The sequence below is a fragment of the Emiliania huxleyi genome, assembly GCF_000372725.1.
Source record: "Emiliania huxleyi CCMP1516 chromosome Unknown EMIHUscaffold_20, whole genome shotgun sequence".
Classification (NCBI taxonomy): Eukaryota; Haptophyta; order Isochrysidales; family Noelaerhabdaceae; genus Emiliania; species Emiliania huxleyi.
This window is the reverse complement of record NW_005200600.1, coordinates 964,191-990,279: the sequence shown is the minus strand read 5'-3', so window position 1 is coordinate 990,279 and position 26,089 is coordinate 964,191. Positions and strand designations below refer to the sequence as shown.

At 67.0% G+C, this 26,089-nt stretch overlaps 6 protein-coding genes across 6 annotated transcripts; 5 read left to right on the top strand and 1 right to left on the bottom strand.

Annotated features, from left to right (window-relative positions):
* Positions 1-1,562: 1,562 nt before the first annotated feature.
* Positions 1,563-4,060, top strand: EMIHUDRAFT_204091 (hypothetical protein; the record flags this gene model as incomplete). The annotated part of the gene is made up of 4 exons (XM_005781793.1): positions 1,563-2,985; positions 3,064-3,509; positions 3,584-3,869; positions 3,933-4,060. The coding sequence occupies 4 exons, from the start codon at positions 1,563-1,565 to the stop codon at positions 4,058-4,060; spliced, it is 2,283 nt and encodes a 760-aa protein (XP_005781850.1).
* Positions 4,061-6,035: 1,975 nt separating this feature from the next.
* Positions 6,036-6,530, bottom strand: EMIHUDRAFT_204089 (hypothetical protein; the record flags this gene model as incomplete). Its single annotated transcript, XM_005781792.1, has 1 exon — positions 6,036-6,530. One exon carries the CDS (start codon positions 6,528-6,530, stop codon positions 6,036-6,038), a length of 495 nt encoding a protein of 164 aa, XP_005781849.1.
* A 689-nt stretch (positions 6,531-7,219) lies between these two features.
* Positions 7,220-9,270, top strand: EMIHUDRAFT_204088 (hypothetical protein; the record flags this gene model as incomplete). Its single annotated transcript, XM_005781791.1, has 6 exons — positions 7,220-7,874; positions 8,102-8,172; positions 8,251-8,400; positions 8,599-8,654; positions 8,738-8,888; positions 9,001-9,270. 6 exons carry the CDS (start codon positions 7,220-7,222, stop codon positions 9,268-9,270), a joined length of 1,353 nt encoding a protein of 450 aa, XP_005781848.1.
* A 424-nt stretch (positions 9,271-9,694) lies between these two features.
* EMIHUDRAFT_204087 (hypothetical protein) lies at positions 9,695-14,594 on the top strand (the record flags this gene model as incomplete). The annotated part of the gene is made up of 10 exons (XM_005781790.1): positions 9,695-9,785; positions 9,854-10,097; positions 10,506-11,214; positions 11,281-11,316; positions 11,696-11,986; positions 12,202-12,276; positions 12,364-12,513; positions 12,640-12,972; positions 13,230-13,264; positions 13,424-14,594. 10 exons carry the CDS (start codon positions 9,695-9,697, stop codon positions 14,592-14,594), a joined length of 3,135 nt encoding a protein of 1,044 aa, XP_005781847.1.
* Positions 14,595-15,885: 1,291 nt separating this feature from the next.
* On the top strand, positions 15,886-16,880 carry EMIHUDRAFT_99814 (mitochondrial substrate carrier family protein; the record flags this gene model as incomplete). The annotated part of the gene is made up of 2 exons (XM_005781789.1): positions 15,886-16,543; positions 16,597-16,880. The coding sequence occupies 2 exons, from the start codon at positions 15,886-15,888 to the stop codon at positions 16,878-16,880; spliced, it is 942 nt and encodes a 313-aa protein (XP_005781846.1).
* Positions 16,881-19,961: 3,081 nt separating this feature from the next.
* Positions 19,962-24,509, top strand: COPB2-1 (COPB2, beta' subunit of the coatomer). Its single transcript, XM_005781807.1, has 11 exons — positions 19,962-20,044; positions 20,253-20,510; positions 20,641-20,691; positions 20,871-20,981; positions 21,052-21,199; positions 21,272-21,559; positions 21,635-21,769; positions 21,841-22,643; positions 22,729-23,367; positions 23,675-23,779; positions 24,003-24,509. Exons 1-11 carry the CDS (start codon positions 20,021-20,023, stop codon positions 24,390-24,392), a joined length of 2,952 nt encoding a protein of 983 aa, XP_005781864.1. The 5' UTR covers positions 19,962-20,020; the 3' UTR covers positions 24,393-24,509.
* The last annotated feature ends 1,580 nt before the right edge of the window (positions 24,510-26,089 follow it).

The following is a 26,089-nucleotide window of genomic DNA, read 5'->3' as shown; positions in this document are numbered from 1 at the left end:
TGCCTCTACTCGCCAGACAACCGGGGGGGGGGGGGCAGAAAAAGAATTTACACACCCGACTCTCTCTCACAGCAGACAGGCTCGACACAGGTGCGAACTGGCGCGTGCTAGTACTATCACCGGCACACCACAGAAAAAGAATGCTTGGTGCGCACAAGAATCTTGGGGACATCTACAAGGGACCGGCCGGCAGGCGGCGGCGCCGCAGGACGAGGCAGAAGAGAACGACGCGACGATGCCGATCATCCGGCCCGCTGGATGCGCTTCTCAGCTCACCGGCCCTGGATGTGAGGTTGCCGACTGCACTCCAAGTGCTCCAAGTGCGGGGCTCTGTCTCGGCGGCGCACCGGGGCTCTGTCTCACTCACCTGCCGCAATATGTGTCACACACGGCGGCTTCTGCCACCTCTCGATCGGTTCCACTTCTACGCACACCCACCGGGGAAGGGGCGCTTGGGAGCGGGGGCGGGGGCGGGGGCGGGGGCGGGGGCGGGGGCGGGGGCGCGCAGCGCGCGGCGCGCGCGTGCGCGCAACAGAGGGTAGGGGTGGGGAAGACGGCGAGGAGGGGGCGGCGGCGGCGGCGGCGGCAGCGCGCGCGCGGCGCGCGCGACGGAGGGGCGGAGCAGCGACCGCTGCTGTGCCAGAGACGCGCGCTCTGCGCCGCTGCACAGAGCGCGCGTCCGGCAAGGGGGGGCAAGCGTGGCGGCGCGGGACGCGCGGCGGCGGCGGCGAGCAGCCGAGCGCTCCGTGCGCGGTGAGGCGGCCGGCGCGGGCGAGGGCGCGGCGGGTGACGGGGCAAGGGACGCAGCCCACACCCGGCCGTCGCTTTTTGAGCGACGCCTGCGGCACGCCTGCGCAGGGGCCGCAGGGCGGTCAGTTGTGGGGCGAGGCGGTGCCGACCGCGGGCCGGGTGCAAGGCGCCGGCCTCGGCGCCGCCTCGGCGCATCGCACGGGCGCGGCGCGCCTCTGAGCGGGAGCCGAAGGTTTCTGCGGTAGGGTGGGAGGGAGGGAGACGGTGGGTGGTGGGGTGGTTTGACTTTGCCGCAGAGGCCGTCCCTAGCTGTGAACAGCAAACGGGACGGTATTGTGAAAAATTCCTTTATAGAGCAGAGGGGTAGACGAGTAGCGAGTCGAAGTACTCGAAGTCGAGCGAGGTCACGACACCTCGGTCGACACGTGTAAGTGTACGGTGGGCTGTCCTACCGTACCACAACATGGTGCCGTCAATGTACAACGATCATCGAACAAAATCGACGAAAGAGCTCACCATCACTCTCTCTCCCATCACGCTGGCGGTACACAGACAGAACACACACATCGAGCACGCCGCCCAACGCGTGTACTATGCAAGGCGGTGGGAATGTGCTTGCATCGTGTGCAAGTCGCTCATGTACTCTGCGCGCTACCTCCACCCTCCTCACTCGAAGCCCGCCCCCCCCCGAGCCCCCGTTGGGGGGGGCCGGAAGCGGACACACACACTACGGCTTACCGGTATGCAGTCCCTCATGGCCGCCGGAAGACTTGCTTAGCCTTCCACGTCGCGACGTCCCAGCCCGGCCGAGGATGTCTTCGCAGGTAGGCCTGCCGGTCATGGGAACAGTTGCGTTCCGCAAGGCGCACGAGCTGATCGCGCAGTGGCGCTCGATCGACACTGCCGTCTACTCCACCTTCATTCTCGCGGAAAACGGATTGAGCGCAGAGGTGAGCCTCGCCGTGGCCGAGCACATCAAAGGTAGCTGCCAAGACAGGCCAGTGCCGGTGTGGCTCGAAGCCCCAGAGAATCCGTCACCGCACGCAAACGCAACGCAGCTGCAGGTGTGTGCCGCGCGCCACCCGCTCGTCAGAGAAGTGCATGTGCTGCAGTGGGCACGCAATGAGGGATGCGCAGTCGCGTGGAATGCAATTCTGCGCCACGGCTTTGGTCTGGGTGCGCCGTACGTCATTGTCGCCAACGACGACGTCTCTTTCTCCCCCTGGGCCCTCCACGCCTTCCACAGCGCCGTCATGCAGAGGCTCTTGAAGGATCGAGTACCCTCAAGCAATCTGTATCCTGCGCTTCGCGCCTCCATGCCAAACAAGCAGTCTGGCCGGCACAGCGGCGGCAACTGGTCGCTCTTCGCCTTTAGCCGCGGCGTTGTGGAGCGGGCGGGCTACTTTGACGAGAACATATTCCCTCCCTACTACGAGGACGACGACATGACGATCCGGCTCGCGCTCCTCGGCGTCCCCGACCTACGCGTGCGCGAGGCGAGTTTTGTGCACGCGGCCAAGCACACTGGACACGACCAGCTGCCGGCTGCGGATATGGAGATGCTGAGGGCAATGGGCCGGCGCGCCTGCACGGCGGTATACCTGGCGCGCAAGTGGCGCCTGCACGTCAAGCACGACTCGCGCGGCTGGGGTCGTTTCTACCAGGACGACTCGCAGCCGCGGCCGGGCGCCGCAGCAGAGGACTGGGCGTGGCTCGAGTTTCAGCGAGGCGGCGTGCCGTACCGTGCGTGGCCCAAGGCGACAAGACAATCGGTGCTGGCTACCGCCGTCGAGCGGTGGAGGCCGGTCGACCTCGACCGCCAGCAGTACATTCGCAGCGGCGGTGGAGACGTCTGCTACCACTGCTTGTCGGGTGCCACCGCTCCCTCCCCGCCCTGGATGGGCGCGGTGTGCCGCGAACTCTCCGCTCCGCCTGCGCCGGAGGGCAGCGCGCGGGGCACTGCGGGCCTCACGCGCGAGTACAGGTGCTACGTGCAGAGGTACGCCGACCTGCTGCGCGCGTACTGCGACGGCAAGCTCGCCTCCTGCAACTGGCGCAAGGTTGCGAGGCACTGGGAGCGCAGCGGGCGCGCAGAGGGCCGCAGCAAGGGGTGCAACCAGGCCACTGGTGCCCGGTCAACAGCAGAGACGGTGCTCGCGGCGGCGTCGAGAGCAGTTGCCGCCATTGCGAGGCTTCCTTCGCGTGCCGCGTCTGCGCTGGGTGGCGCGGCGGCAAGTGCGGCAGCTCCCCAGCCGGCCAACCTTAGACCGCAGGCGAGCTCGCATGGCTCGACGGCGAACCCACCGGTGCGAGTTGGTGGTGTCCTCCAGCGCGAGTACACGTGCTACGTGCAGCGGCACAAGGATCTCCTGCACGCGTACTGCAACGGTGACTTGGCTTTGTGCAACTGGCGAAAGGTTGCGCGGCACTGGGACGACAGGGGGCGGGCGGAGGGCCGCCAAAAAGAGTGCCTCAATTCGCCGTTCGTCTACCGGGAAGGGCAGTACGAGGCAGCGTGCAAGAGCCTCGCTGGCGCGGCCAATGCCACCGGCGAGTGTCCAAGCGATTGCTCCGCGCTGGGCACTCCTGGCTCCGTGTGCCCGATGGTGCTCGCTTGCGAGGCGGTGAGCGGTGCCGAGGCGAGCAAAGCGCCGCGCGGCAACGTCGCCTGCACCACCGCTCGGCTACCGGGGCTAGGGTTCAATCCATCCATCATCCACGCGCCCACTTGGATCCGCGAGCAGCACGGCTGGTCGGCAGTGCGCGCCCGTGGTCTCCGAGCGGTACTTCTGCGTCAAGGACGCGTCCATGACATGTCCTGGTACTTCCATAGGCACGCTACCTGGCCTCCGAACGGTACGAAATCTTCAACAATCGTGTCTCGTGCCGCAACAGGCGCACGCCGTCAAGTACGGAATCTCCACTCCCCGCTTCGCCCCTCATGCCCGCCATCGCGCGTCCTCACAGCCTGGTGGCGATCAACCCGGTGCGTGACGGACGCTACGACCTCGGAGGGAGGAGGCGCACGCACAACATGTCGTCCACGCGGATGATCCTGCTCGACAAGAAATTCCGGGTCATAACGCGGATGCTGCTCTACGGCGGGCGCTGCGCGGCGGGTGCGCCCTTAGACGCGGATGCCAGCCCCTTTTCGCCTCCGCTGGACGGGCCCTCCCTCACAGGCCTCCTGCAAGTGACCGACCTGAGGCTGCTTGGCGAGGAGCAGCCGCCCTCTGGCGCCATCATCGCCACATACAGCTCGTACATGGCTGACGCTGTGCAGGACAAGGGCGCGTGCTATAACGTGTGAGCGGTACAAACCGAACGAGGAGAGAGGATGAGATGTCTGTGACGTGTCGCTCAGGCGCGTGCCTTGGCACTTGGGCGGGACGGCTCACGCTCTTCCGCGACCGCGAGCTCGCCAACGCAGCGCTGCGGCACATCGGGAAGAATGCATCGCAGGGCATCGCGCTGCTGCAGGGCGCCTCTGCGGCGGGGCATCGCCCTGCGGGCGGAGTAGAGGGGCCGAGGAGAGCAACAAAGGCGGCGACCGGCCTCGAGCTCGAGTACAGCTGCTACGTGCAGCGGTATAAGGACCTGCTCTGGGCCTACTGCGGGGGGGCGCTGACCTCATGCAACTGGAAGAAGGTTGCGCGCCACTGGGAGCGGCGGGGCCAGGCAGAGGGTCGTCGGAAGGACGGGTGCACCGGCGGTGATGGGCGCCGGCTCGGCCAGGCTCCGGGCCCTGGTACGCGCCTGCTCGGGGCAGACACGTTTGGCGGCTGGGGGCTCTTGGCGCAGCGCGCGGGAGATACCCCCACTGCGGTCCTCTACGACACCCACGTCCATGGCGGTGCGCTCAAGATGGGTGCGCCGGCCCGCAGCCGTGCCCGCAGCCAGCGTGTGGCGTGCAGCGCCGGCTCTCTCGCACTGCCTCGCCAATGACGGGTCGCGTGCAAAGCTCGCCTCTCTCCGCCCCGCCCCGCCTCACAGGTGCCGAGCGCAACGCGGGCATCCTCGCGCGGGGGGGCGAGCGCTTGCTCCACTCGCCGGTCGCCATCTCATCGCGTGGCATTACGCATGACTTGTCCTGGAAGCGTCCGATAGGCGAGCTGCTCTACGAGCTAATCGACATCGCGCCCGCGCTCCACTTGCGCTCACTGCGCGACGGTCGCCGCGCCATCCGCCACCCGGTGCCGCCCTCCTTCTCGAGCCACATGCACAACTCGATCCACCCCCTCTTTGTCGAGAGCCTCGGCGGCTGGTGTCGCTCGCGGGACGCTGCCGCGGCGAAGCGCGACACGATTGTTGCACAGCGTGGCGTGGCTCCCGTAGGCTCGGCATCGGCCACACACACTACTCCGACGGCGACCAGGCAGCCTCGCCAAGCCCCTCGCTCCCGCCCTCACATCCGCCCGCCGCCGTCACATCCGCCACCGCCATTGAAATCCTCCCTCTTTGGCAGGTCGCCCTGGAGGCGATCGAGGGCGAGTGGCTCGAGAGGCCGCAACGAGCGACCCCACTGGCGGCCCCACGGACGCGGCTGCGGTAAGCGCTGCGCGACCGCCATAGGCACTCGAGCGAGTACCAGTACGGCGGCTCGTACCGTCACGCCTTCTTCCTCCTCAACGAAAGCACCCTGCGCATGGAGCGGCACTCGCGCGACCTGTGCTTCTCGAGCGTCGAAGACCTCCGCCGCCACCCGCTCTCTCGCAACGGCACGCGGCCGCTCTGCGAGGGGGTGCAGTTCGTCATGAATGCGCTGTTGACCGAGGACGGGTCGAGCGTCCAGCTGCCGTACGGCGTGCAGGACTGCGAGTCCGCCATCCTGACCCTCCCCATCGACTTTGTCGACTCTGAGCTCCTCGAGTTTCGCGTCGTCGAACCCCGGTGACGGCTTCTACATGGACTCTATGCGCGCCCCCCCGCCCCCCGGCTCTGTGGCTGGGTGTGTCGTCCGCGCTGTACAACATCTCGGCATGTGCATGAGAGCACTCCGCGCTGCCGCGCGCACAGGCCGCGGGGCGCGGGCCGCGGCTCTGGCGCTTTTGGGGCGCAATGATTTTCGCGCATCGCGCATTCGCGGCGCTCTCACACATGTGCGCGCTCTGGCCTCTCGTCGCCAGCTCGGCGTCGACCTTGTTTAGACCATCCCCCTCTCGCCCTCACAATGTTCTGTGATCGACTACGTACGCGCGCGTCTAGCAGGCGCAATACCGCACAAGTACTCGTGTAGTAGAACGAAATCTAGATAGATGTGTCTCATGGCAGGCGGCACGCCAGCGTTAGGCTTGCCCCAAACGCGGCACCGTGATGCGCAGGGTTCGCGCCTCGAACGACGCCTCGATACGGCCAACGTCCGCATCGGATGGCAGCGCGACTCTTTCGTCGAGGCCGACCAGCAGCGCGTGCGCCGGGCCGGTCTTGCTGCCTCGGATGCGAAGCGCGCAACCTTCGAGCGCAACGTCGAAATCCTCCTTGCCGACCGCACCCGAGAAGTCTGCAAAGTCGGCTGCCACGACATATCGGTCATCAAGCGAGCGGAGCGCGAACCTGGAACGTCTGGTCTGCGCCTCCCTGGACCCGTCTGGATAAAGCGTCACCTCTCCTTCGAGAAATCCACGCTTCACCGCGAACGCACCCTCCGCTGGTTGGGCAGGCGCAGGCGCGCCCGCCGTGATCACTGCCGGCGCGGGTGCAGCTTGGGCGGCCGGGCCAGCCTCCCGCCGCGAAGCGGCCTCAGCAGCAGCCTTGCGAGCTATCGCCGCCTTCAGCGCCATATCACCTAAAATTTTAGGCCTCGCGGCGATTGGCCTGCACAAGCTTTTCCTACAAGATCCTGCTTGTGCAGGTGGGGACCCTGTCCTTCTCCCACCCCTCGTTTGGCGTGTCCGTTGTATTTATTTATTTATTACAAGCTTTTCCGGCAAACAAAAAGGAAAACAGTAGCGGCCCAGCACTTTGCGTTTCCGGAAATTTCCAGGGAAAACAGAGGGTGTTTGGTGCTCCATTCTGGAAACTCGCGAGTTTCCCTGAGTCTGAGAGCTGGTCTGGGGCAAAATCTGAGGCAAAATTGAGGAAATCGGCACGATACCCAGGCGGTCGCAGGGGATTTTCCAGGTATACCCGGGGTTTTCCAGGTATACCCGCAGAATACCCGGTATTTTGCCGATTTGGCTGATTTTGGGCCCAAACCAGCCTCAGACTCGGCTCAGAGCGGCCCGGAAAATTTGATGGTTTCCCCGGGAAAATAGAGAGGAAAAGAGAGGGTGCTGTTGGGCGACGCACACGAACACAGAGGGACAGTGCGCACCCCGCCCCGCTCGCAGGGCGTGCATCACACAGGTGGGCTGTGTGACTCCTCGGGTTTCTGGGACTCAGAGGTGTGCTAGTCGCTATTCTCCGACAATTCCGACATATCTGACGGGCAGTTCCGCCATTCCCTTTGCAAGAAAATTCTTTTGCGAGCATGTCCGCTAACGACCACCCGACTCGCGAAGCGGCGCTCTACCACCCGTGGACGGTCGGGTCCCCTGCCGAGGGCTGGCAAGTCACGATCACTGCTGGCCACGCGACACTGCCCGACGGCCTCACCCACCTTAGCTCCCGTGCTTTCCTCGAGTGCAAGTCTCTCGCCTCCGTCACCTGCCCGAGCAGCCTCGTCTCGATCGGTGACCGAGCGTTCGACGGCTGCACTTCGCTTGCCTCGATCCAACTCCCTGACGGCCTCACCTCTGTCGGCCGCCACGCCTTTGACGGGTGCTCCTCTCTCGCCTCCATCGAACTCCCCGCCGGCCTCGCCTTGGTCGGCGCCTACGCCTTCCGCTACTGCGCCTCGCTGGCCTCTCTCTCCCTCCCTCCGGCCCTGTGTTGCGTCGAGGTCGGGGCCTTCTATTGCTGCTCCTCCCTCAGCAGCGTCACCCTCCCCGCCAGCCTCGTCTCCATCGGCACGGCCGCCTTCGACGGCTGCTCCTCCCTCGCCTCCCTGCCCCTCCCCGCCGGCCTCGCCTCCATCGGCACCCTCCTCTCTGCTGGCTGCTTCGGCCTGCCGCCGCTTCTCTTCACGCCTCGCACTACTGGACACAGGCAACCACTCCTTCCACTGCTGCTCCTCCCTCACCTCCGTCGCCTTCCCCGCCAGCCTCGCCTCCATCGGCGACGGCGCTGCTCCTGCCACTCCTCCCTCTCCCCCCCCCCTCTAAAGAGCGCCTCTTCACGCCTCGCTCTGTGAACAGGCGCCTTCATCAACTGCTCTTCCCTCGCCTCCGTCGCCCTCCCCGCCGGCCTCGCCTAGCCCTCGGCAACACCCTCGCTGCGAACAGCGTCTCTTCACGCCCGTCACCGACAGCAGGCCTGACCTACCTCGGCAAGACCGCCTTCTACTACTGCACCTCCCTCGCCTCCGTCGCGATCCCCGACGGGGTCGGGCTCCCCCTCCGCCCTCTTCCCGCGACCGCCGTGAGGAGCGCCGCTTCACAGTCGCTCGGCGGCTGTGAACAGGTCTCTTCCATCGGGCCCGGCTGCTTCCGCGACTGCTCCTCCCTCGCCGAGCTGCGCCTCCCCAGCAGCCTCTCCCCAGATGCCAAACACAAGTCCAACCACCACTCCCCGCTCTTCCGAGCAGCGCTCGATCAGCGCTCGAGGGGGCACGTGTGTGAACTGTGTTCAGCTGTACTCCGCCGTACCCGGGCCCCTTGTTGTGCTATGTACTCCCGCTGCCTCAGCTCGCCCGTGTGCTCCCTCCTCTAGGCAGCCTGGTCCGTATTGACGAGGAGACGCTGCCCCCAGCAGTCGCGCGCCTCCTCTTGGCTGTGAGCAGCGCCTCTTCACACCGATGGCTGTGAACAGGACGCCTTCCTGCGCTGCACCTCCCTCTCCTCCGTCGCCCTCCCGGACGGGCTCGAGTGCATCGGAAGGAGCTCTCTCCAGTCTCCGACCGCCCCTCAAACGCATCTCCTTCTCACGCTTCGCGCGCTTGCGAGCTCAGGCACGCCTTCTTCGACTGCTCCTCCCTCCGCCGGCTCACCTTCCCCGCGCACAACTCCCGCCTCGCACAGCTCCAGAACTTGGGCTACCAGGCCTTCGGCGGCTGCTCCTCCCTCGCCACAGCCACCCTCCCTCTCGACGCAGACGCTAATGTGCGCGCGCCCTCGCCTTTGCCCTCGCCGCCTCGCCTCGCCCAGCCGCGCCCTCTACACCCCTGCTGCCTGGAGCGGACAGCCGTCGACCGCCCGCGCCCCTACTCCCTAGGACCTCGACGGCACGGCGGAGATGGTGAAGCTGGTCGCCTTCTGCCCAACCACCACCGTCCTCCGTCTTTCGCCAGCTCGAATGCGCGCCCAGGAGCGGCTCCGGCTCCTCTACCAAGGCGTGCTCGCGTACAAGCGCTGCCGCCCCCTGCTCCTCGGCTGGCTAGAGCGGGCGCAGATCCGGCTCGACTCTTACGGCTTGGACGGTGCCGCGCGCCAGCGAGACCGCGAGGAGTTCGAGAGCGAGTTTGCGGACCTCACGGCGACCTGAGTCTTCTTACTTGAAAAACCGCCGGCGACACGCGCAGCGAACGCCGACCGCAGCGCTTCCAGCGCTAATACTCTGCGAGAAAGGAGAGGGCACAAACGACACAGATTTCGTCCGTCAAGGGGAACAGGGGACACGAAACGGATCGAAAACACAACACTGTGCTCGGTCCTCGGATACAAAATGCGCCTGTGCGCGCAGGCCCAGGCGCTGCGGGCGAACTAATAGGGAATGGGAACGTTCGAACGAGATAGAAACGGACTTGGAGTGCACGGACGTCCTATTCGAAACGCGCAGGGGCACCGCCTCTTCACGCTACGCTCACACGTCAAGGCATGAACAGAACGCGGGGAAGTTCGAGTCGTCTCGTGCGTCCCCGAAGCCTAGCGGGCGGCCCCGCGCGCCCAAGCCAGCAGGCGGAAGCGTCATGACGCCGCTGGCATGCGCGTACCCCGTGGAGACGCACTGGTTCAACACGAGCGTTGACCACTTCAACTTCCGGCATGCCCACGGCGCAGGTGATTGGCGTGGCTCGCCTCCAAAAAAATAGAGACGCACAGCACTGCACACCCTGGCCCGCCCGCAGACCCCGGAGGCACCTTCCCGCTGCGCTTCTCACACCACGGCCCGCCCGCAGACCCCGGAGGCACCTTCCCGCTGCGCTACCTCGTCCACGCGCAGCAGTGGGACGGCACTGCGGTCGGAGTATTCGCGCGCATTGGATCTGTGGAGAGCGCGAGCGTGCCGGCGAGGCGGCGAGCGGTGGCAGGGCCTGGCGCGATACCTGCGCGAAGCGGCGTGTCGAGCTGGCCAGACGGGATTGCCACCAGGTCTCGCTTGAGTAGCCTAGCAGCAATAGAGTAAGGGCGTGAGGCAGTGTTGTGTCCGCGATGTCGCTCGAATGAGGGCGTGGAAAGTGCGTGACCTGGGTACCGAATGCGCTCGTGGCTCGCCTCCGCGCCCGAGCGACAGGCGTGGGGCCTCAGACTGCACCCAGGGCCCGAGCCTCACGGCTGCAACCCTCGGACTCGGGCCGTCACGAGCTAGCCGGCCGCGGCACTTCGAATGGCCCCATGACGTGGCCGCAGGGCTAAATCTATTGTGGAACCAGTCTATTCTCTTTCCGGCGGACGCTCGACCCTTCGTGCCGGCCCAATCATGCTGCTCGCTCTCGCCTCGCTCGCTCCATTTCTCGTCGTCCGTCCCCATCAACTCTCACGAGCTCCCACCTCTCGCAGCGTCGGCCCGCCCGTCCTATCCAGCACCGGAGTTGCGCCAGCGCCGGCGCCGCCACCGCCGCCACTCTCACCGTTTCCGAGCGAGGAGCTGCTGCCGCGGCTGGTCGACGGGTGCGCGGCGGGCGAGCCACTGGCGTCGCTGCTCCCGCGCTGCTTCGACCACCCGCTCGATGGCTTCCAGACCGATGCTATGGCCGCGCTCCTTGACGGCAGCTCAGTCGTCGTCTCTGCGCCGACCGGCTCGGGGAAGACGGCGGTGGCGGAGCTGGCGCTGTACGCGGCGCTGGCGCGCGGCGAGCGCGCCATCTACACCACGCCGCTCAAGGCGCTCTCCAACCAAAAGTACCGCGACCTCTCGGCCGCGCTCGGGCCCGGCTCGGTCGGCTTGCTGACGGGCGACACGCAGAAGCAGCGCGACGCGCCGGTGCTGGTGATGACGACGGAGGTGCTGCGCAACATGCTGCTCGAGCAGGACGAGATGGTCTTCGCGGCGCAGGCGGCGGGGCGGGTCGGAGTCGTCATCCTCGACGAGTTTCACTACATGAACGACAAGTCGCGTGGCACGGTCTGGGAGGAGTGCTGCGTGCTCGCGCCGCCGTCCGCAAAGCTGGTTGCGCTCTCGGCGACGATGGCCAACGCGCGGCAGGTCACTCGCTGGCTCGAGGCGATCCACGGCCCCACGTCGCTCGTCGAGACGTCGCATCGGCCGGTGCCGCTCCGCCACCGCTGCGCCGACCTCTGCTGACCGACGGACCTGTGCATCGCCACCGGTTAGGTGCCGCTGCGCTACCGCTACGCCGACGACCTCGGCGTGGAGGACCTCTTCACCTCTCCCGCCGCCGGGCCGGGAGGCGGCGGTGCGGCGCCGCCAAAGGCGGGGGAGGGGCCCCACCCAGCTCCGCCCCGAGATTGGCCGAGATGAGCCGAGGTTTGGCCAAGATTAGGCGTGGAGGCTCAACCCAAGCCTGCGGCCTGAGAAGCGCGGTCTGGCGCGAGAGGCGAGGCGCGAGCGGCGGGCGGCGGGCGGCGGGCGCGGCGGCAGGCGCGGCGGAGGGCGGGGCGGGGGCAGGAGGGGAGACGAGGGCGGAGGAGGAGGCTGGACGCGGAGAGAGGGCGATGCGGGTGGCGGCGGAGGCGGGCGGGGCGGCGGGTGGCGCGGCGGCGGCGGGTGGGCGGACCCGCGTGCGCAGGCGCGGTCCGAGATCGCGCCGGTCCCTTCGCTGCTGCGCGAGCTCTCGCACAAGGCGATGCTGCCCGCCATCGTCTTCATCTTCTCGCGCGCCGGCTGCGATGCGGCGGCGGAGCAGGCGGCGGCGCTGCGGACTCCGCTGGTGGGTGCACACGAGGTTGGCCGCATAGAGAGCATCGTCGCCGACTTCAAGCGCGCCAACGGTGCGCTGCTCGCGTCGCTCGACGCGCTGACTGCCAGTGACTCACTGCGGTGCCTCCACGGATTAGGCGCGCTGCTCGACTCCCTCGACGTGCGCCGCTTCGAGCTGCTGCAGCTCGGCATCGCGTCGCACCACGCGGGGATGCTGCCGCTCGAGAAGGCGCTGGCGGAGCAGCTCTTCCAGGCCAACCTCCTCAAGGTGGCCCTCGCTGTATCTCGGCTGTATCTCGGCTGTGTCTCGGCTGTGTCTCGGCTGTGTCTCGGCTGTACCTCGCCCACCTGCTCGAGGTGGTCTTCGCGACCGAGACGCTCGCCGCCGGGATCAACATGCCGGCGCGCACTACCGTCGTCACCACCCTCTCCAAGCGCGGCGACAGGGGGGTCGAGCCGCTCGCCGCCTCGGCGCTGCTGCAGCTGGCGGGGCGTTCAACCTCGAGGCGTGCCAGTCCTGTACTTGCTGATGAGTAGGCGCTGCTGCAGATGGCGGGGCGTGCAGGCCGGCGAGGCATCGACGAGCGAGGCAACGAGCCCAACTGCCGCTCCGCGTGCCCGGCTCCACCACGACTCGACTCCTGCTCACGTGACCCACTCAGGCAACGTGCTGCTCTGCCGCTCCGCGTGGGAGAGCGCGCCGGACGCGGCGCGCCTCTCGCGCGGCCCTCTAATCTCCCCATATCTCCCCATATCTCCCCGTATCTCCCCATATCTCCCCGTATCTCCCCATATCTCCCCGTATCTCCCTAGGCGCGCCTCCTCGCGCGGCCCGCCGACCCCATCGAGTCCAACTTTTGCCTCGGGTACGGCTCCGCGCTCAAGCTGCGGCGGAGGAGGCCTCTCTCCGAGTGCGAGTCGCTGATCGCGCGCTCCTTCGGCGCGTACACGGCGCGCGCCAAGGCGGAGACGGCGGTGGCGCAGCTCGGAGGCGTCGAGGAGGAGCGGCGGCGGCTGCGGGCACTGCTGGCGCGCTTCGACCGCTCGTCCGTCGCGTCGTACGCCAAGCTGCAGGGCCGGCTGGAGGCGGAGCAGCGCTCGCTCTCCTTTCTGCGTGCGCAGGAGGCGGAGGCGGAGGCGGAGATGGTGGAGACGCTCCTCGGTTTCGTCAACCGCGGAACGCCCGCGCGCACCTCCGACGGCGCCGCCGCCATCGTCGCCGACGACCCGCCGCCCGCCATCGCGGCGGCCATGCGAAAGGCGGCGGCGGCGGCGGCGGGTGTGGTCGGGGGCGGGCGGCGGCGACGGCGCGGCGGCGTCGAGGAGGAGAGCAGCGTCCGCCCCTGCTCCTCCTCCTCCTCCTCCCGGCCACACCTCGCCGATCTCCCGCCGATCTCCCGCAGGCGGAGCAGCTCGCCCTCCTCCTCCTCGAGGACGGGTCCTTCCGCTGCGCCGCGCCGCGCCACATCGCCGGCCTCTACCCGGAGGAGGAGCCCGCGCCGCTCCACGCCGCGCAGCTCGAGAGGCGCCGCCAGACCGATGGCATCTCTCGGCCTCACTTCGGCCACACACCTCAATCTCGGCGCTCTCCTCCCAGGCTCCGCAGCCTCACCCCGCCGGCCGGCAGCTGGCTGCCCCGCACAGACGGCGCGTGGGAGGCGCCCGCCGCCGCCGGCTCCTCGAGCGGCGGCGGCGAGGAGGGCGACGGAGGCGAGGAGGGCGACGGAGGCGCGCCGCTGAGCGGGTTGGTGCCGCCGCTGCCGCCGCCGCCCGTGTCGGCGCCCGAGGAGAGGCAGCGCGCGCGGGTCGCGCGGGTGGAGGCGCAGGTGGAGGCGCACGAGCTGCACGCGTCGCCGGAGCGGGACGAGGTGCTCGCTGCGGCGGAGCGCGAGGCCAAGCTCGAGGGCGAGGAGGCGAGGCTGCGCCGGAGGGCTGGCCGCGAGGCGGCGGCGGCGAAGCGCGAGCGCTCTGCGAGCTCTGCGGGGGCGGCGGGGTCGTCGGAGGAGGGTGGGGGCGGCAGTGCGGGCTTTCTCGAGGGGGGCGCCATCGCTGGCTTGCTCGAGTCGCTCGGGCGAGGAGGGGTCGGGCGCGAGGTTGCGCCGGCGTCCGAGGGGGGCGACGCGCTCTCTCAGTTCCGCTCCATCGGCGAGTTGCTGCGCTGCTACGGCGCGCTCGACGGCGACTCGGCCGACGGGTGGGAGGCGACCGAGTTTGGGGCGCTCGTCGCGTCGCTCTCGGGCGAGAACGAGCTGTGGCTCGCGCTGGTGCTGATGGAGGCTGCGGCCGCCGAGCTCGAGCCGCCGCAGCTGGCGGCGGTGCTTGCCGCGACGCTCGACGAGCGGCTGCGCCCAAACACTTTTGTGCGGTTCGCGCCCTCCGAAGCCGTGTACGAGACGGTCGACGTGCTGGCGGATCGCGCGGCGGAGCTGCAGCGCGCGCAGATGGCGGCCGGCCTCTCGTTCCCCGTCGGCCTCGACGCGGGCTTGTGCGGGCTTGTCGAGGCGTGGGCGGCGGGCGAGGGGTGGGAGTCGCTCGTCGCAGGCACGTCGCTCGACTTGGGCGACCTCTTTCGACTGCTCCGCCGCTCGCTCGAGCTGCTCAAGACGGTGTCGGCAGTGCCGTATGTCTCCGAGGCGGCCAAGGCGGCCGCGCGGGCCGCCGTCCGAGCGTGCGACCGCTACCCGATCGCGGAGGACGAGCTCATGGCGCTGCCTGAGGAGGAGCCCGGCGGGGGGGAGGAGCCCGGGGAGGCGCGAGGGGGTGCCTAGTCCTAGTGCTCTCGACACCTTCCATTTATTCTCGGCTCTTGAGTATCGATCCACGGTGACAGCCTGTGCGCGAATGTTGAGATCGTGTGTGTGCCCGTACTGTACAACTATACAAAGAGGGCCACGCGCGACAGAGAATCTCTCTGGCCCATGCTCTGCCTCTCTGGCCGGAGAGAGGGGGAAGACACTGGTTTGCGGAAGACACGAAAAAACAAATAATAAATCTTTTATTTAAAACGGTCAAACTCTGAGACGAGATGGAGGATTTTACAGGGACGTGTAGCATGTGCATGTGCATGTGCATGTGCATGTGTCCCGCAGCCCCTGGCCCTGCACGATCCGTAAGGTGTGAGGCAAGGGAGGCGGGCCTGAGGTGCAATGAAACCGGCCCAGTCGCTGCTGCTGTAAGAAGATGGGGGGTGGTGTGTGGGGCACCAGCGCGGCCTCAAGTTGCTTTGACTACTTTACCGTCCGGCTGAAATCCGCCTCCCCCCCCACCCCCCACCCCGTTGCCCCTCCCCCCGCAACGGCGCACAAGAGGCGCTCACCAGCCCTCGCACTGGGACACAGGTAAGAGGCTGCGCTATCTCGTAGATGGAAGCAGGAAGCTTCCATCCCGGCGGTGGTTCGATCCACACAAGCCGAAGGTGAAGGGGTGAGAGGCCCGAGGTCTGAAGCTCACCCAGTGTGGAAGTGAGGAACTGCTCGACCCTCCCGGATCATGCTGAACAAGCTCCTCTTGTAGCTCGATCGGTCACACCGCCATCGCCGCCGACACATCTCACTGTGAGGTAGGCAGGTAGGTGAATGGAGAAGGGGGGACGACACTGCTTTGGCAGCGTGCACGTGCACCTCGCTCTTGTACCGTGTTTGTTATGACCCCCCCCAATGAACACACCAGTGAGGGAGGGCGAGACGACCGAGGGGTCCCGTACCATGCATGCGGAATCGACCCTACCTACCTATCCAGTGCTCAATCAAGTGCTCAATCAAGGTGTGAGGCTGAGGGAACTTCACCAACCAAGACACGACAGACATGCTGTTATTATCTGCGATATATACTCTCTTCTTGCACGCGCAGAGTAGAGGTAGAGGGAGAGGAATTGCCTCTTGTGAAATACGAACCTTTGGCAAAGCAAGGGGAAGGCAGCCGCGAGACCTCGCCGGCGGATGCGTGGTTGCGGCCGCGGGGGCTGGCACCAGCTCCGCGTGGTGGCGTCTGTTCAGATCCCCAGCGAGAGAGCTGGCACAACCGCGGTCACCGTCTTAACTCGCGCCACACCGACCGCCGATGCCTCCGCCGCGCCGGACCGTCACGAGCGCGCCGTCCGCGCCCGAGCTTGGCGCCTCCTGTTTGACCGGTGCCATCGTGATTGCAGTCACGAACCCGCTCGACTCTGTCAAGCAGCGGTGGCAGATCCGGCAGTGCAACAGCGCCGCTCTCGGATCCTTCACGCTGGACATCGTACGGTCCGAGGGCGTCTGGAGCGGGCTGTGGAAGCCCGGCCTCGCCACCAACATGCTCGCTTGCAGCATCTCGGTCGGCACGCGGCTCGGCCTCTACCCATCGCTGCGCGACGCGCTCAGCCCTGACGGGTCCTCGGGCGGCAGCCGGTTCGCCTCTGGCCTGCTCGGCGGCGCGCTCGGCTACATCGCCTCTGCGCCTCTCTTTGCCGCCTCTCGCGTCGCTCAGGCCGAGGCGGGCTTGCTCGCTGCCGACGGCGCCTCCTACCTCACGGGCGCGAGGCGAGGGCTCCCTCCGACGGTCGACAGCTTGAGCGGGCTGCCGACGCTGCGGCAGATGGCGGCGGAGCGCGGCGTGCTCTCGCTCTGGCGCGGCGCCGACGTCCTCGTGGCGCGAGGGGCGCTGCTCTCCGCGACCCAGCTCGCCACGTACGACGCGGCCAAGCGGCGGCTCTGCGCCGCCGGCCTCGCCGACGGCAGCCGCGGTGGACGCGGCTCCTGGCACTTCCTGTCTGGTCACAGCGCTCCTTCCTTGTAGGCCCCGCGGTGCACTCGGCGGCGTCGCTCGCGGCGAGCCTCGCCCTCACCACCGCCATCTGCCCCTTTGACGTCACCTACACCGCCTTCACCGCCGGGCCGACGATCGGCAGGCCGCACGCGAGCCCCGCGGCGGCGGCGAGGGCGCTGCTGCGCGAGGGCGGCCCGGTCGTCTTTCTGCGCGGCTGGCTGCCCCTGTGGGCGCGTTTCCTCCCCTCCAGCGTCCTCACCTTCCACATCTACGAGCAGACGAGGAGGGCGCTGCTCGGGAGCTACTTGCAGTGAGGGCGGAGAGATACGTTTTATTGCCTGTGGGGTCACCGCTCCCAAAACTTGGAGCACTTGGAGTGCAGTCATCAACCTCACATCCAGGCACCAGGGCCGGGGAGGGCTCACCTGAGCCCTGGTCTCGCGGTGGTCTGACAGACTGACAGCAAACCCCGGACAGCGCCTGACAGTGCCCGACAGCCTGACAGCGCTGACAGCACTTTCTCTGACAGTCTGACAGCACGTATCTGACAGCCTGACAGCAGAGCCTGACAGGCGAGGTGACCCGTCGCTGTCAGGCCCTAACGTGACAGCCAGAGCCTGTGACAGCTGCCTGACAGCCCGACAGCACACAGTGGCCTGACAGCAGCGCTGACAGCCTGACAGCAGCACAGACCGTACACAGACCCCGTAGAGCCTCTTTCTTGTGCCCCATGAGGGTGTAACAAAATTACATGCAAAGACATGTAAGTGTGGTCCATGTCCATGTCCATGTCCATGTAGTCATGGGATGGTCATGGGTCTCTCTTTCAACCCTCCCGCCCCACCTCTGCGGACCCCTCTCCAGCACCGGCGGCTGTGCTACTACAAATGAAGCTACCAGCTAGCCTTCTGGGGCCCTACAGTCATATGCCTACGGCGTCTGGGTGGCCGCCGCCGTCTGTGCCGCCGCCGCCGCCTGTGCCTCTGCGCCGCCATCTGCGCTCCCCAGGCGGCCGCCGCCGCCGGCGTGATCACGCCGTGTAGGAGGGGGGGTAGCTGCGTAGCCGCCGGCGTCATCGGCGTCAGCACCCCCTTGATAGTCAGCGCCCTCTTGATAGTGTCATAAGTGTGGCTGATGTGTGTCAGAGCCTGACAGCACCCCGACAGCACCACCTGACAGCACCTGACAGCAACAGCCCAACGTCTAACAGCAGCAGCAGCCTGACAGCTCTGACAGCTCCGACAGCGTCTGACAGCAACACCCGACAGCTCCGACAGCACCCGACAGCTACAGATCACCTCGCCTGTCAGACACGCACCCGACAGCACCTGACAGCACTGACAGCACCTGACAGCTGGTCTGACAGAGGCACCTGACAGTGCCTGACAGTGCCCGACAGCCCGACAGATCACCTGACAGCACCTGACAGCCTGACAGCCAGGGCTCAGGGGAGCTCTGAGGAGCGCACCCAGCGGGCCGGATGATCGGGATCGGGTTGCGGGCAAGAGAGCCCTAGCCCTGGGGGTGCGCGTTCGCAGCGAAAGGGCCGTAAAATAAACACGGGTCTCCGAGGGTTAGATAGTACCGCGCTCCAGAGGTTTCCCCTAGCAGCAGAACGCCCCCTCTACTCGGAGCTAGTAAACACACCAGACCCTAGGACACGCGACGACACACACTCCCCTTGGCGACGGCGTCGCCAATCAACCCCTCCGCCCGGTCTCCCTGCCCCGGCGCCGGTTGGGTCCCCCCCCCCGCTCGGTCCGTTCTCCTGTTTGCTTCTCGATGGTTGTACGGCGGGCGGGCGAGGCCCGACCTCCCCTCCTAGCCTTTTTCGGTTGCGGCCCCGCCGTGTCGTCAAAACTCGTCACTTTTTTGTTTATTTTCCCCACCGCACCGTCACGCACGCGCGTGTGTGCCGTGTGCGTGTGTGAGGGCTGAGGGGTGAGGCGGCGGCCCGGGTCAGGCGGAGGCGCGCGCCTTGATGTCGAGGGTCGGAGGACGGCGGAGAGCTAGGCGGAGAGGCATCGTGCCGGCAGCCGCGCGGGTGTAGGGCTCGCTCTCGGCACAGAGCGCGGAGCGCTGTGCTAAAATAAAATATTCTTACCTTCAAGCCCCCCTCCGAGACTAGGGACAGTCACACCCCAGTATCAGACCAGGGGGAGTGCCCCCCGCCCCCACTTGCCCTGACTGCACAGGATTGCGTGCCCCGAAAACGGCGACACATAGCGGGGGACACTGCGCAAGGAGAGGGTGCGAAGCCAAGGTTGGGGTTCTAGGTGGTGGGACCATGAGGGGGGGAGGGCGGGGTCCTGTGGGGGTGAAATGTTGCGCGGCGAATTCGAACCTACCCCCTCGCCGCGCCGATCCTCACGCGGAGGGTAAAACCCTGTGGGACAAAACCCCTCCGCGGTCGGCTGTCTTCAGAGTGGACCCCCCCCTCCCCAGCCTCCCCTGTTCGTTTTCGCACCCCCCCCCCCCGCTCCCCATCGGTGACTCGCGAAGGACACGGACACTCGGGGTGGGGGGGGAGGGGTCCCCCAGAGAGGGGGCTTTGGGGCCTTGTTGAGTCAATCTGCCCCCCAGAGGGGCCTTCTCGGGTCGACCTCTGGTCGATCTCATGTCGATCTCGGGTCGATCTCGGGTCGATCTCGGGTCAATCTCGGGTCGATCTCGGGCCAATCTCGGGTCAATCTCGGGTCATATTCGTCCTGCTCGCCTCGCGTTATGGTATTGTTGGTTATTTTGGGCTGTTGCAAGGGAGCGCTGTGCTAAACGCCGCTGTCGCACTACTTGTCTTCGGCAAGAAGAAATCCCATGTGATTGCCAGCAGCCCGCGCCGGGGTCAGCAAGAAAAGAACAGAGAGAGCGCGCGTCGCCTGCGCCGTGCCCAGCAATGGCCGATGCAGCGACGACTCACACGATTCACGGCGTCCTTCATGAAGCTGAGCGCTGGGCGCCGCCCGCGCGCGCGCCCAGCGAGCGGCACGGGAAGTTTCTCTCCCACTCATCCTTCTCTGTAGTGTTTCATAAATAAGTCTCATCCAGCAGCAGCATCTGCACCAGCAGCAGCACCAGCAGCACCAGCAGCAGCAGCAGAGAGGCGCCAATTTTGAGATTGCCCGAGACAGAAAGAAAGAAAGAAAGAAAACGGACAACCCAAGGGAGGGATGGGAGGACGGCACGCCGCCACCACACAGGGATTTGGGCACGAAAGGCATCTCGCACGGTTTTCTTCCTTTCAACTCTCCTGCTGAGTCGTCGCTGCATCGGCCATTGCTGGGCACGGCGCAGGCGACGCGCGCTCTCTCTGTTCTTTTCTTGCTGACCCCGGCGCGGGCTGCTGGCAACCACCTGGGATTTCTTCTTGCCACAAGTAGTGCGACAGCGGCGTTTGGCACAGCGCTCCGCGCTCTGTGCCGAGAGCGAGCCCTACACCCGCGCGGCTGCCGGCACGATGCCTCTCCGCCTCGACATCAAGGCGCGCGCCTGACCCGGGCCGCCGTCGCGCGTGCCTCGTCCAGTCGCGTTCGCCGTCTCCCAGCGCGGCAGCGGCGCCACACCTCTCCCTCACCTCTCTGCGCGCGTCTGCACCGGCCGCGCCGCGCCTCCGTCTCGCCTCTGCCTCGCCTCTCTGCGCGCGTCAGCGTCTCTGCGCGCATCAAACCTCTCTGCCCGCCCCTCCGCAGCGGAAGCTGTCGTCGCGGTCGGACCGCGTCAAGACGGTCGACCTTCACCCGACCGAGCCGTGGGTGCTCTCCTCCATGTACAACGGCCACGTCTTTATCTGGAACCACACGACGCAGGGGCTGGTCAAGTCGTTTGAGGTGTCGCCGGACCAGCCGGTGCGGTCGGCCAAGTTTGTGGCGCGGAAGCAGTGGATCGTCGCTGGCTCCGACGACATGCAGATCCGCGTGTACAACTACAACACGCTCGAAAAGATCAAGGCGAGCTCGCCCACCCGCTGCAGAGGGACGTGTGCGGCTCTCCGCCAGACGCAAGACGTTGCGGGGGGCTGACTCGTCCGCTGGCACCCGAACCAGCCTGCTTCACCGTCTCTCTTCGCCACACTCTCAGGTGTTTGAGGCGCACTCGGACTATATCCGCTGCATCGCGGTGCACCCGTCGCAGGCACAGCAGCCTCGCCGCTGCCGCCCGCCCCCATCCACCTCTCTCCTCGCGCTATCCGTTGCTGCCCGTCCCTAGCCACCCCACTCCCTCCTGCCTCCTCCCTTCTTCCTCCCCACCACCCTCACCGCCGCCCTCTCGCCGCCGCCGCCCTCACCGCCGCCGCCCTCTCGCCGCCGCAGCCGCTGGTGCTCTCGTCGTCGGACGACATGACGATCCGGCTGTGGGATTGGGACAAGGGCTGGGCCAACCCGCTCACCTTCGAGGGCCACACCCACTACGTCATGATGGCAAGCCCGCCGCGAGGAGGGCGGCGCCTGCGGGACCGCCTCCTCCTCACACCTGCGGCTGTGAGAGCAGGTCGCCTTCAACCCGAAGGACTCCAACACGTTCGCGTCTGCCTCGCTCGACCGCTCGATCAAGGTGTGGGGCATCAACTCGCCGCAGCCCCACTTCACGCTCGAGGGCCACGAGAAGGGCGTCAACTGCGTCGAGTACTTTGCCGGAGGCGACGCCGGCCGCCGCACCTCCGACCCGTTTCTGACGCTCTTGTTGAGACTCGGGCTGTTCCTCTTGTCAGGCGACCGGCCGTACCTTGTCTCGGGAGCCGACGACCAGACGGTCAAGGTGTGGGACTACCAGACCAAGCAGTGCGTGCAGACGATGGAGGGGCACAGCCACAACGTCGCCGCGGTCTGCTGCCACCCGGAGCTGCCCATCATCCTGTCCGGCTCCGAGGACGGCACCGTCCGCATCTGGCACGCACACACGTACCGGCAGGAGTACAACTTCAACTACGCGTACGAGCGCTGCTGGTCCATCGCCGCGCTCAAGGGCACAAACAACGTCGCGCTCGCGTACGACGAAGGCGCCGCCGCCGTGCTGCAGGGCAGCGAGCAGCCTCTTGGAGCCGCCTAGGAGCCCTCTACCGCCCTCCCCGTAGGCACCATCGTCGTGCAGCTGGGCAACGAGGAGCCGATCGCCTCGATGGACTCGAGCGGCAAGATGATCCTCGCGCGGCACAACGAGATCTCCGCCGTCGACCTCAAAAAGGTGGAGGGCCACGAGGTCGTTGACGGCGAGCGGCCGAGGGTTCCCGAGTCGCTGCTGCCGAGCCCTCCCGGAGCCCTCCCGGAGCCCTCCCTGTAGGCGAGCGGCTGATGATCCCGTCCAAGGAGCTCGACGTGTGCGAGATCTACCCGCAGTGGCTCTCGCACAACTCCAACGGCCGCTTCGCCGTCGTGACGGGCGACGGCGAGTACATCATCTACACGGCGCTCGCGTGGCGCAAGAAGGCGTTCGGCTCGGCGCTCGACTTTGTGTGGGCGCTCGACTCGGGCGACTACGCGGTGCGCGAGTCGGCGGTGCTGATCAAGCTCTTCAAGAACTTCAAGGAGACGCGAACCTTCAAGCCGCCCTTCCAGGCCGACGCCATCTACGGCGGGGCGCTGCTCGGCGTGCGGTCGGGCGAGGTGACCTTCTTCTTCGACTGGGTCGAGTGCCGCCTCGTGCGGAGGATCGACGTGCAGCCCAAGGAGGTGAAGTGGTCTGAGAGCGGCGAGCTGGTCGTCCTCGTGTGCGAGGACTCGCTCTTCCTGCTGCGCTACTCGCGCGACGTCGCCTTCGCCGCGCTCGAGTCGGGCCAGCCGATCGGCGAGGAGGGGGTGGACGAGGCGTTCGAGCTCGTGCACGAGGTGAGCGAGCAGGTGCGCACCTGCGTGTGGGTGGGGGAGTGCCTGGTTTACACGACCAAGGCGGGCCGGCTCAACTACACCGTCGGCGGCGAGGTGGTGACGCTGCAGCACCTCGACCGGCCTCTGCACATCGTGGGCTACCTGCCAAAGGAGAACCGGATCTACCTGCTCGACCGCGACTACGCCGTCGTCTCGTACCAGCTGCTCCTCTCCGTGCTAAACTACCAGACCGCCGTCGTGCGGCGCGACTTTGTCGAGGTGGCCGCGGCCCCGCCCTCACCCCCCCCCCCGGGAGGCCTCTCGGAGCCTTCTCGGAGCCTTCTCGGAACCGTCTCCCCCGCAGGCGGCCGCCATCCTGCCGTCGATCCCGCAGTCGGAGCACAACCGGATCGCGCGCTTCCTCGAGGCGCAGGGCTTCAAGGAGGAGGCGCTCGCCGTCGCCACCGACCCGGAGCACCGCTTCGAGCTCGCCGTGCACTTGGGCAAGCTGCAGACTGCGTACGACATCACGACGCAGCAACCGTCCGAGGCCCGCTGGAAGCAGCTCGGCGACATGGCGCTGCACGCCGCCGACCTGAGGCTCGCCGAGGAGTGCCTCGTGCGCGCGGCTGACTTGGGCGGGCTGCTGCTGCTGTACTCGTCGACGGGGCACGCCGAGGGGATCGACAAGCTCGCGGAGCTGTCGCGCAAGAAGGGCAAGCTCAACGTCTCCTTCCTCTGCTCCTTCCTGCGCGGCCGCCCAACAGAGTGCCTCGAGCTGCTACTCTCCGCCGGACGCGCCCCCGAGGCGGCTTTCCTCGCGCGCACGTACACGCCCAGCCAGACGAGCCGCATGGTCGGCTTGTGGAAGGAGCAGCTGCGCGAGGTGAACCCGAAGGCGGCCGAGTCGATTGCTGACCCGGCCGACTACCCGAACCTCTTCGACGGCCTCGAGCTCGCCCTCAAGGCCGAGGCGTGGCTCGGCGAGAACCAGCTGCACGAGGCATGCGCCGAGACCCGACCGAGATCGCGCCGAGATCGCACTTTCCTCCCGCCTTTGCGCCACCTCCCTGTGCCCGCGCAACCCACACGCATGGGCGCGGCGCCTTCATCCGTGGCGCAGAGGGGCCCCTTTTGTGGCCGCGCGCTTCCCTGACTCGAGGCGCTGCCACACCCATCGCCTCGCAGTCCCTACCGGCCGCGGCCACACCCACCACAGACGCACACCCGCCCGGCCCCTCGAGACACACGCGCAGCGCCGCACCGCACCGTACCCACGCCCCGTTTCAGCCCCTTCCCTCCCCCCCCAGGCGCCCGCCTCCATCTACCTCGACCACGCGGCGGACAACGAGTCGGACCTGCTGGAGCACGTCAAGCAGCTCGAGGCGCAGGGCGAGGCGATGCCGCCGCCCGAGGCGGAGGCGCGAGATGCGCCCGAGATGCGCCCGAGATTCGTCGCAAACTCGGGCCGCCCCCCCGCCCCGCGCGCTCGCCACGGCGCCTCTCACGCGTTGCGGCGCACGCGTCCCTCGCGCATCGCACTCTCCTCCCTCGCGCCCCCTTCTTTCCTTCACGGCGCCTCCCTGCACTCCCCACGCCACTCCCCCCCGACTCACCCTCGCTCCACCGCCCTCGCAGGCTGCTCCTGCAGAAGAGGCTGCACCTGCAGAGCCGGAGGAGGAGAGTCCGCTGGGCGACGAGCCGGACGCGGCGGCGGCGGCGGAGGAGGAGGAGGCGGCGGCGCAGGCGGCGCAGGCGGCGGCGGAGGCGGAGGCGAAGGCGGAGGCGGCGGCGGCGGCGGCGGCGGCGGCGGCGGCGGCGGAGGCGGCTGCACCCCCGCCGGAGGAGCCGCCGGAGGAGCCGGAGCCGCCGGCGCCGGAGCCGGCGGCGGAGGGCGGGGCGGAGGAGCCGTTTGAGGAGGCGCTAGAGGGGGTGGGGGAGGGGGAGGCCGCCGCGGAGCACGGCGCCTCCACCGACCTCGACGCCGACCTCGACGCGGAGCTGGACGCCGAGCTCAACTCCTTCTGAAAGGTTCGAACCGCCGCCTTGGGTTGGGGTCCCGCCGCGCCGTGCCGCCGCCGCGTCTGGTTGATTTGCCGCTGGCCTGCTCGGGGCGCACCCGCGATTCGATGTGAATCGCAGGGCGCGGCCGCTGTGGCCGCGAGGCATTCACAATCGTGTCAGTGTGGACGCACGACGCCATGATCTGTGTCTATGTGAGCTCGCGTTTATTTTGAGTATCAGAAACGGCATATCAAGGCTCATGTTGTGTGTGGAGTGTGCCGTGCTCGGTGCTGGCGGCTGCTGGTGCTGCCGTGCGGGCGCGTGCGGCTGCGCTCTCACCTCATCGTCCTCTGGCGGAGCGCGGAGCGCGATCGCTAGATAGAGCCGTAGGTAGCCCGTACACACCGTACAGAACATGTACATGTGCAGCTTCGTGCACACCGGAGCTCTGGCTATGGCCTATGGGAGTTTTTGCTTCTCTTTTCACGGCACTAAAAGAAAGAAATAAAATGGGCACTGCCAGTTGCGCGCCAGGCCTCTGGGGGGAGGCGGGGGCCCCCGGAGGCACCGTGCGCCGCGCCGCAGTGCGGAAACGGGGCCCCGGCTCCACTAGTCTCCACTAGCACCGACTTCCCGATTAAGCTAGGTTAATCAGAGGGCAGATTTGGAAATATCTCGAGGAGTACATACAGATAGACCCTCCGACCATCAGAAAACTCCTACCTGATCGGTCGTACTGACCGCCGACAGATCACTCCAGACAGCAGACAGGCCGACGTCTGCACACGGCCGGCCGGGCGAGAGGCTTGACACGATCCGACCCTGCGACCCTGACGCTGCTGCTCTAGCTATCAGACATGCGCTGCTGACTGCTGCCACAATGTGCGACCGGTGCTGACCCACTTGGCGGCCTTCCCGGTCAGTGGTGAGGCGCAGTTCAGAGCTGTCGATGGCGCGATGCCGCACTGGTCCCACATCAGTGACACGAGACCACCACGTTTGCCGGTCCAAGAGAGAGGCACCGGCGCTGTCCTGAGAAGCTGCATGGTCCCTCTTGACTGCCCATGCGCGCGAGGCTGTGTAGGCATAGCCTCGAGAGTGCCAGCAGCCAATCCGAGGCAGTTTGTGACGCGCATTGCGTCAGAAGCGTGCACGCGCTGGAAGGACACCTTCCTACTGGCCGTACGATCAAGTCGTCACTGAATGTGCTGGATACTAAGGCCGCGAGCTATGCAGGCGGTCAGTTGAGCAGCATGGCACGGTCAGCAGCGCCGAAAGGATGTCGCAAGGCGTGATAGCATGGCCGCAAGTACGCCGAGTTCCCATGAAAACAAGTAAAAAATCGCGCGAAAAAAGAATAAATGTCAAAAAAATCGGCGCCTGCGGCGGGCTGTGGGACCCCATCTCCCCCCCGCATGGGTACCCCCTAGGGCCCTCGCCTCCCCCCAGAGCGCCAGGCGCGAAATTTTTGACCGCGCAGCGAATATTGTCACACCCGAGACCTGTTCCTTTTTACACCCATCTCACAATACCAATTGATTCACGAGGCTCTGGCAAAAGTGCGTGTGCTAAACATGGGTAGGGTGCCCACAGGGCCCAAAAAAGAAAGTAAAAAAGAAATGGCGCAAGCCCCATCGCAGCACTTCGTGTTGGAGAGTCGAGATATTGAGATTGTGACTAGGAGGGTGGGACGCTGGGGATTCTCAAAGGTATACCCTTGG

Excerpts from the sequence above, each read along its gene's own strand:
- COPB2-1 (XM_005781807.1), top strand. The coding sequence starts at position 20,021 with ATGCCTCTCCGCCTCGACATCAAG. Across the intron at positions 20,692-20,870 it reads GCATCGCGGTGCACCCGTCG|CAGCCGCTGGTGCTCTCGTC; the intron begins CAGGCACAGCAG and ends CTCTCGCCGCCG. Across the intron at positions 20,982-21,051 it reads ACACCCACTACGTCATGATG|GTCGCCTTCAACCCGAAGGA; the intron begins GCAAGCCCGCCG and ends CTGTGAGAGCAG.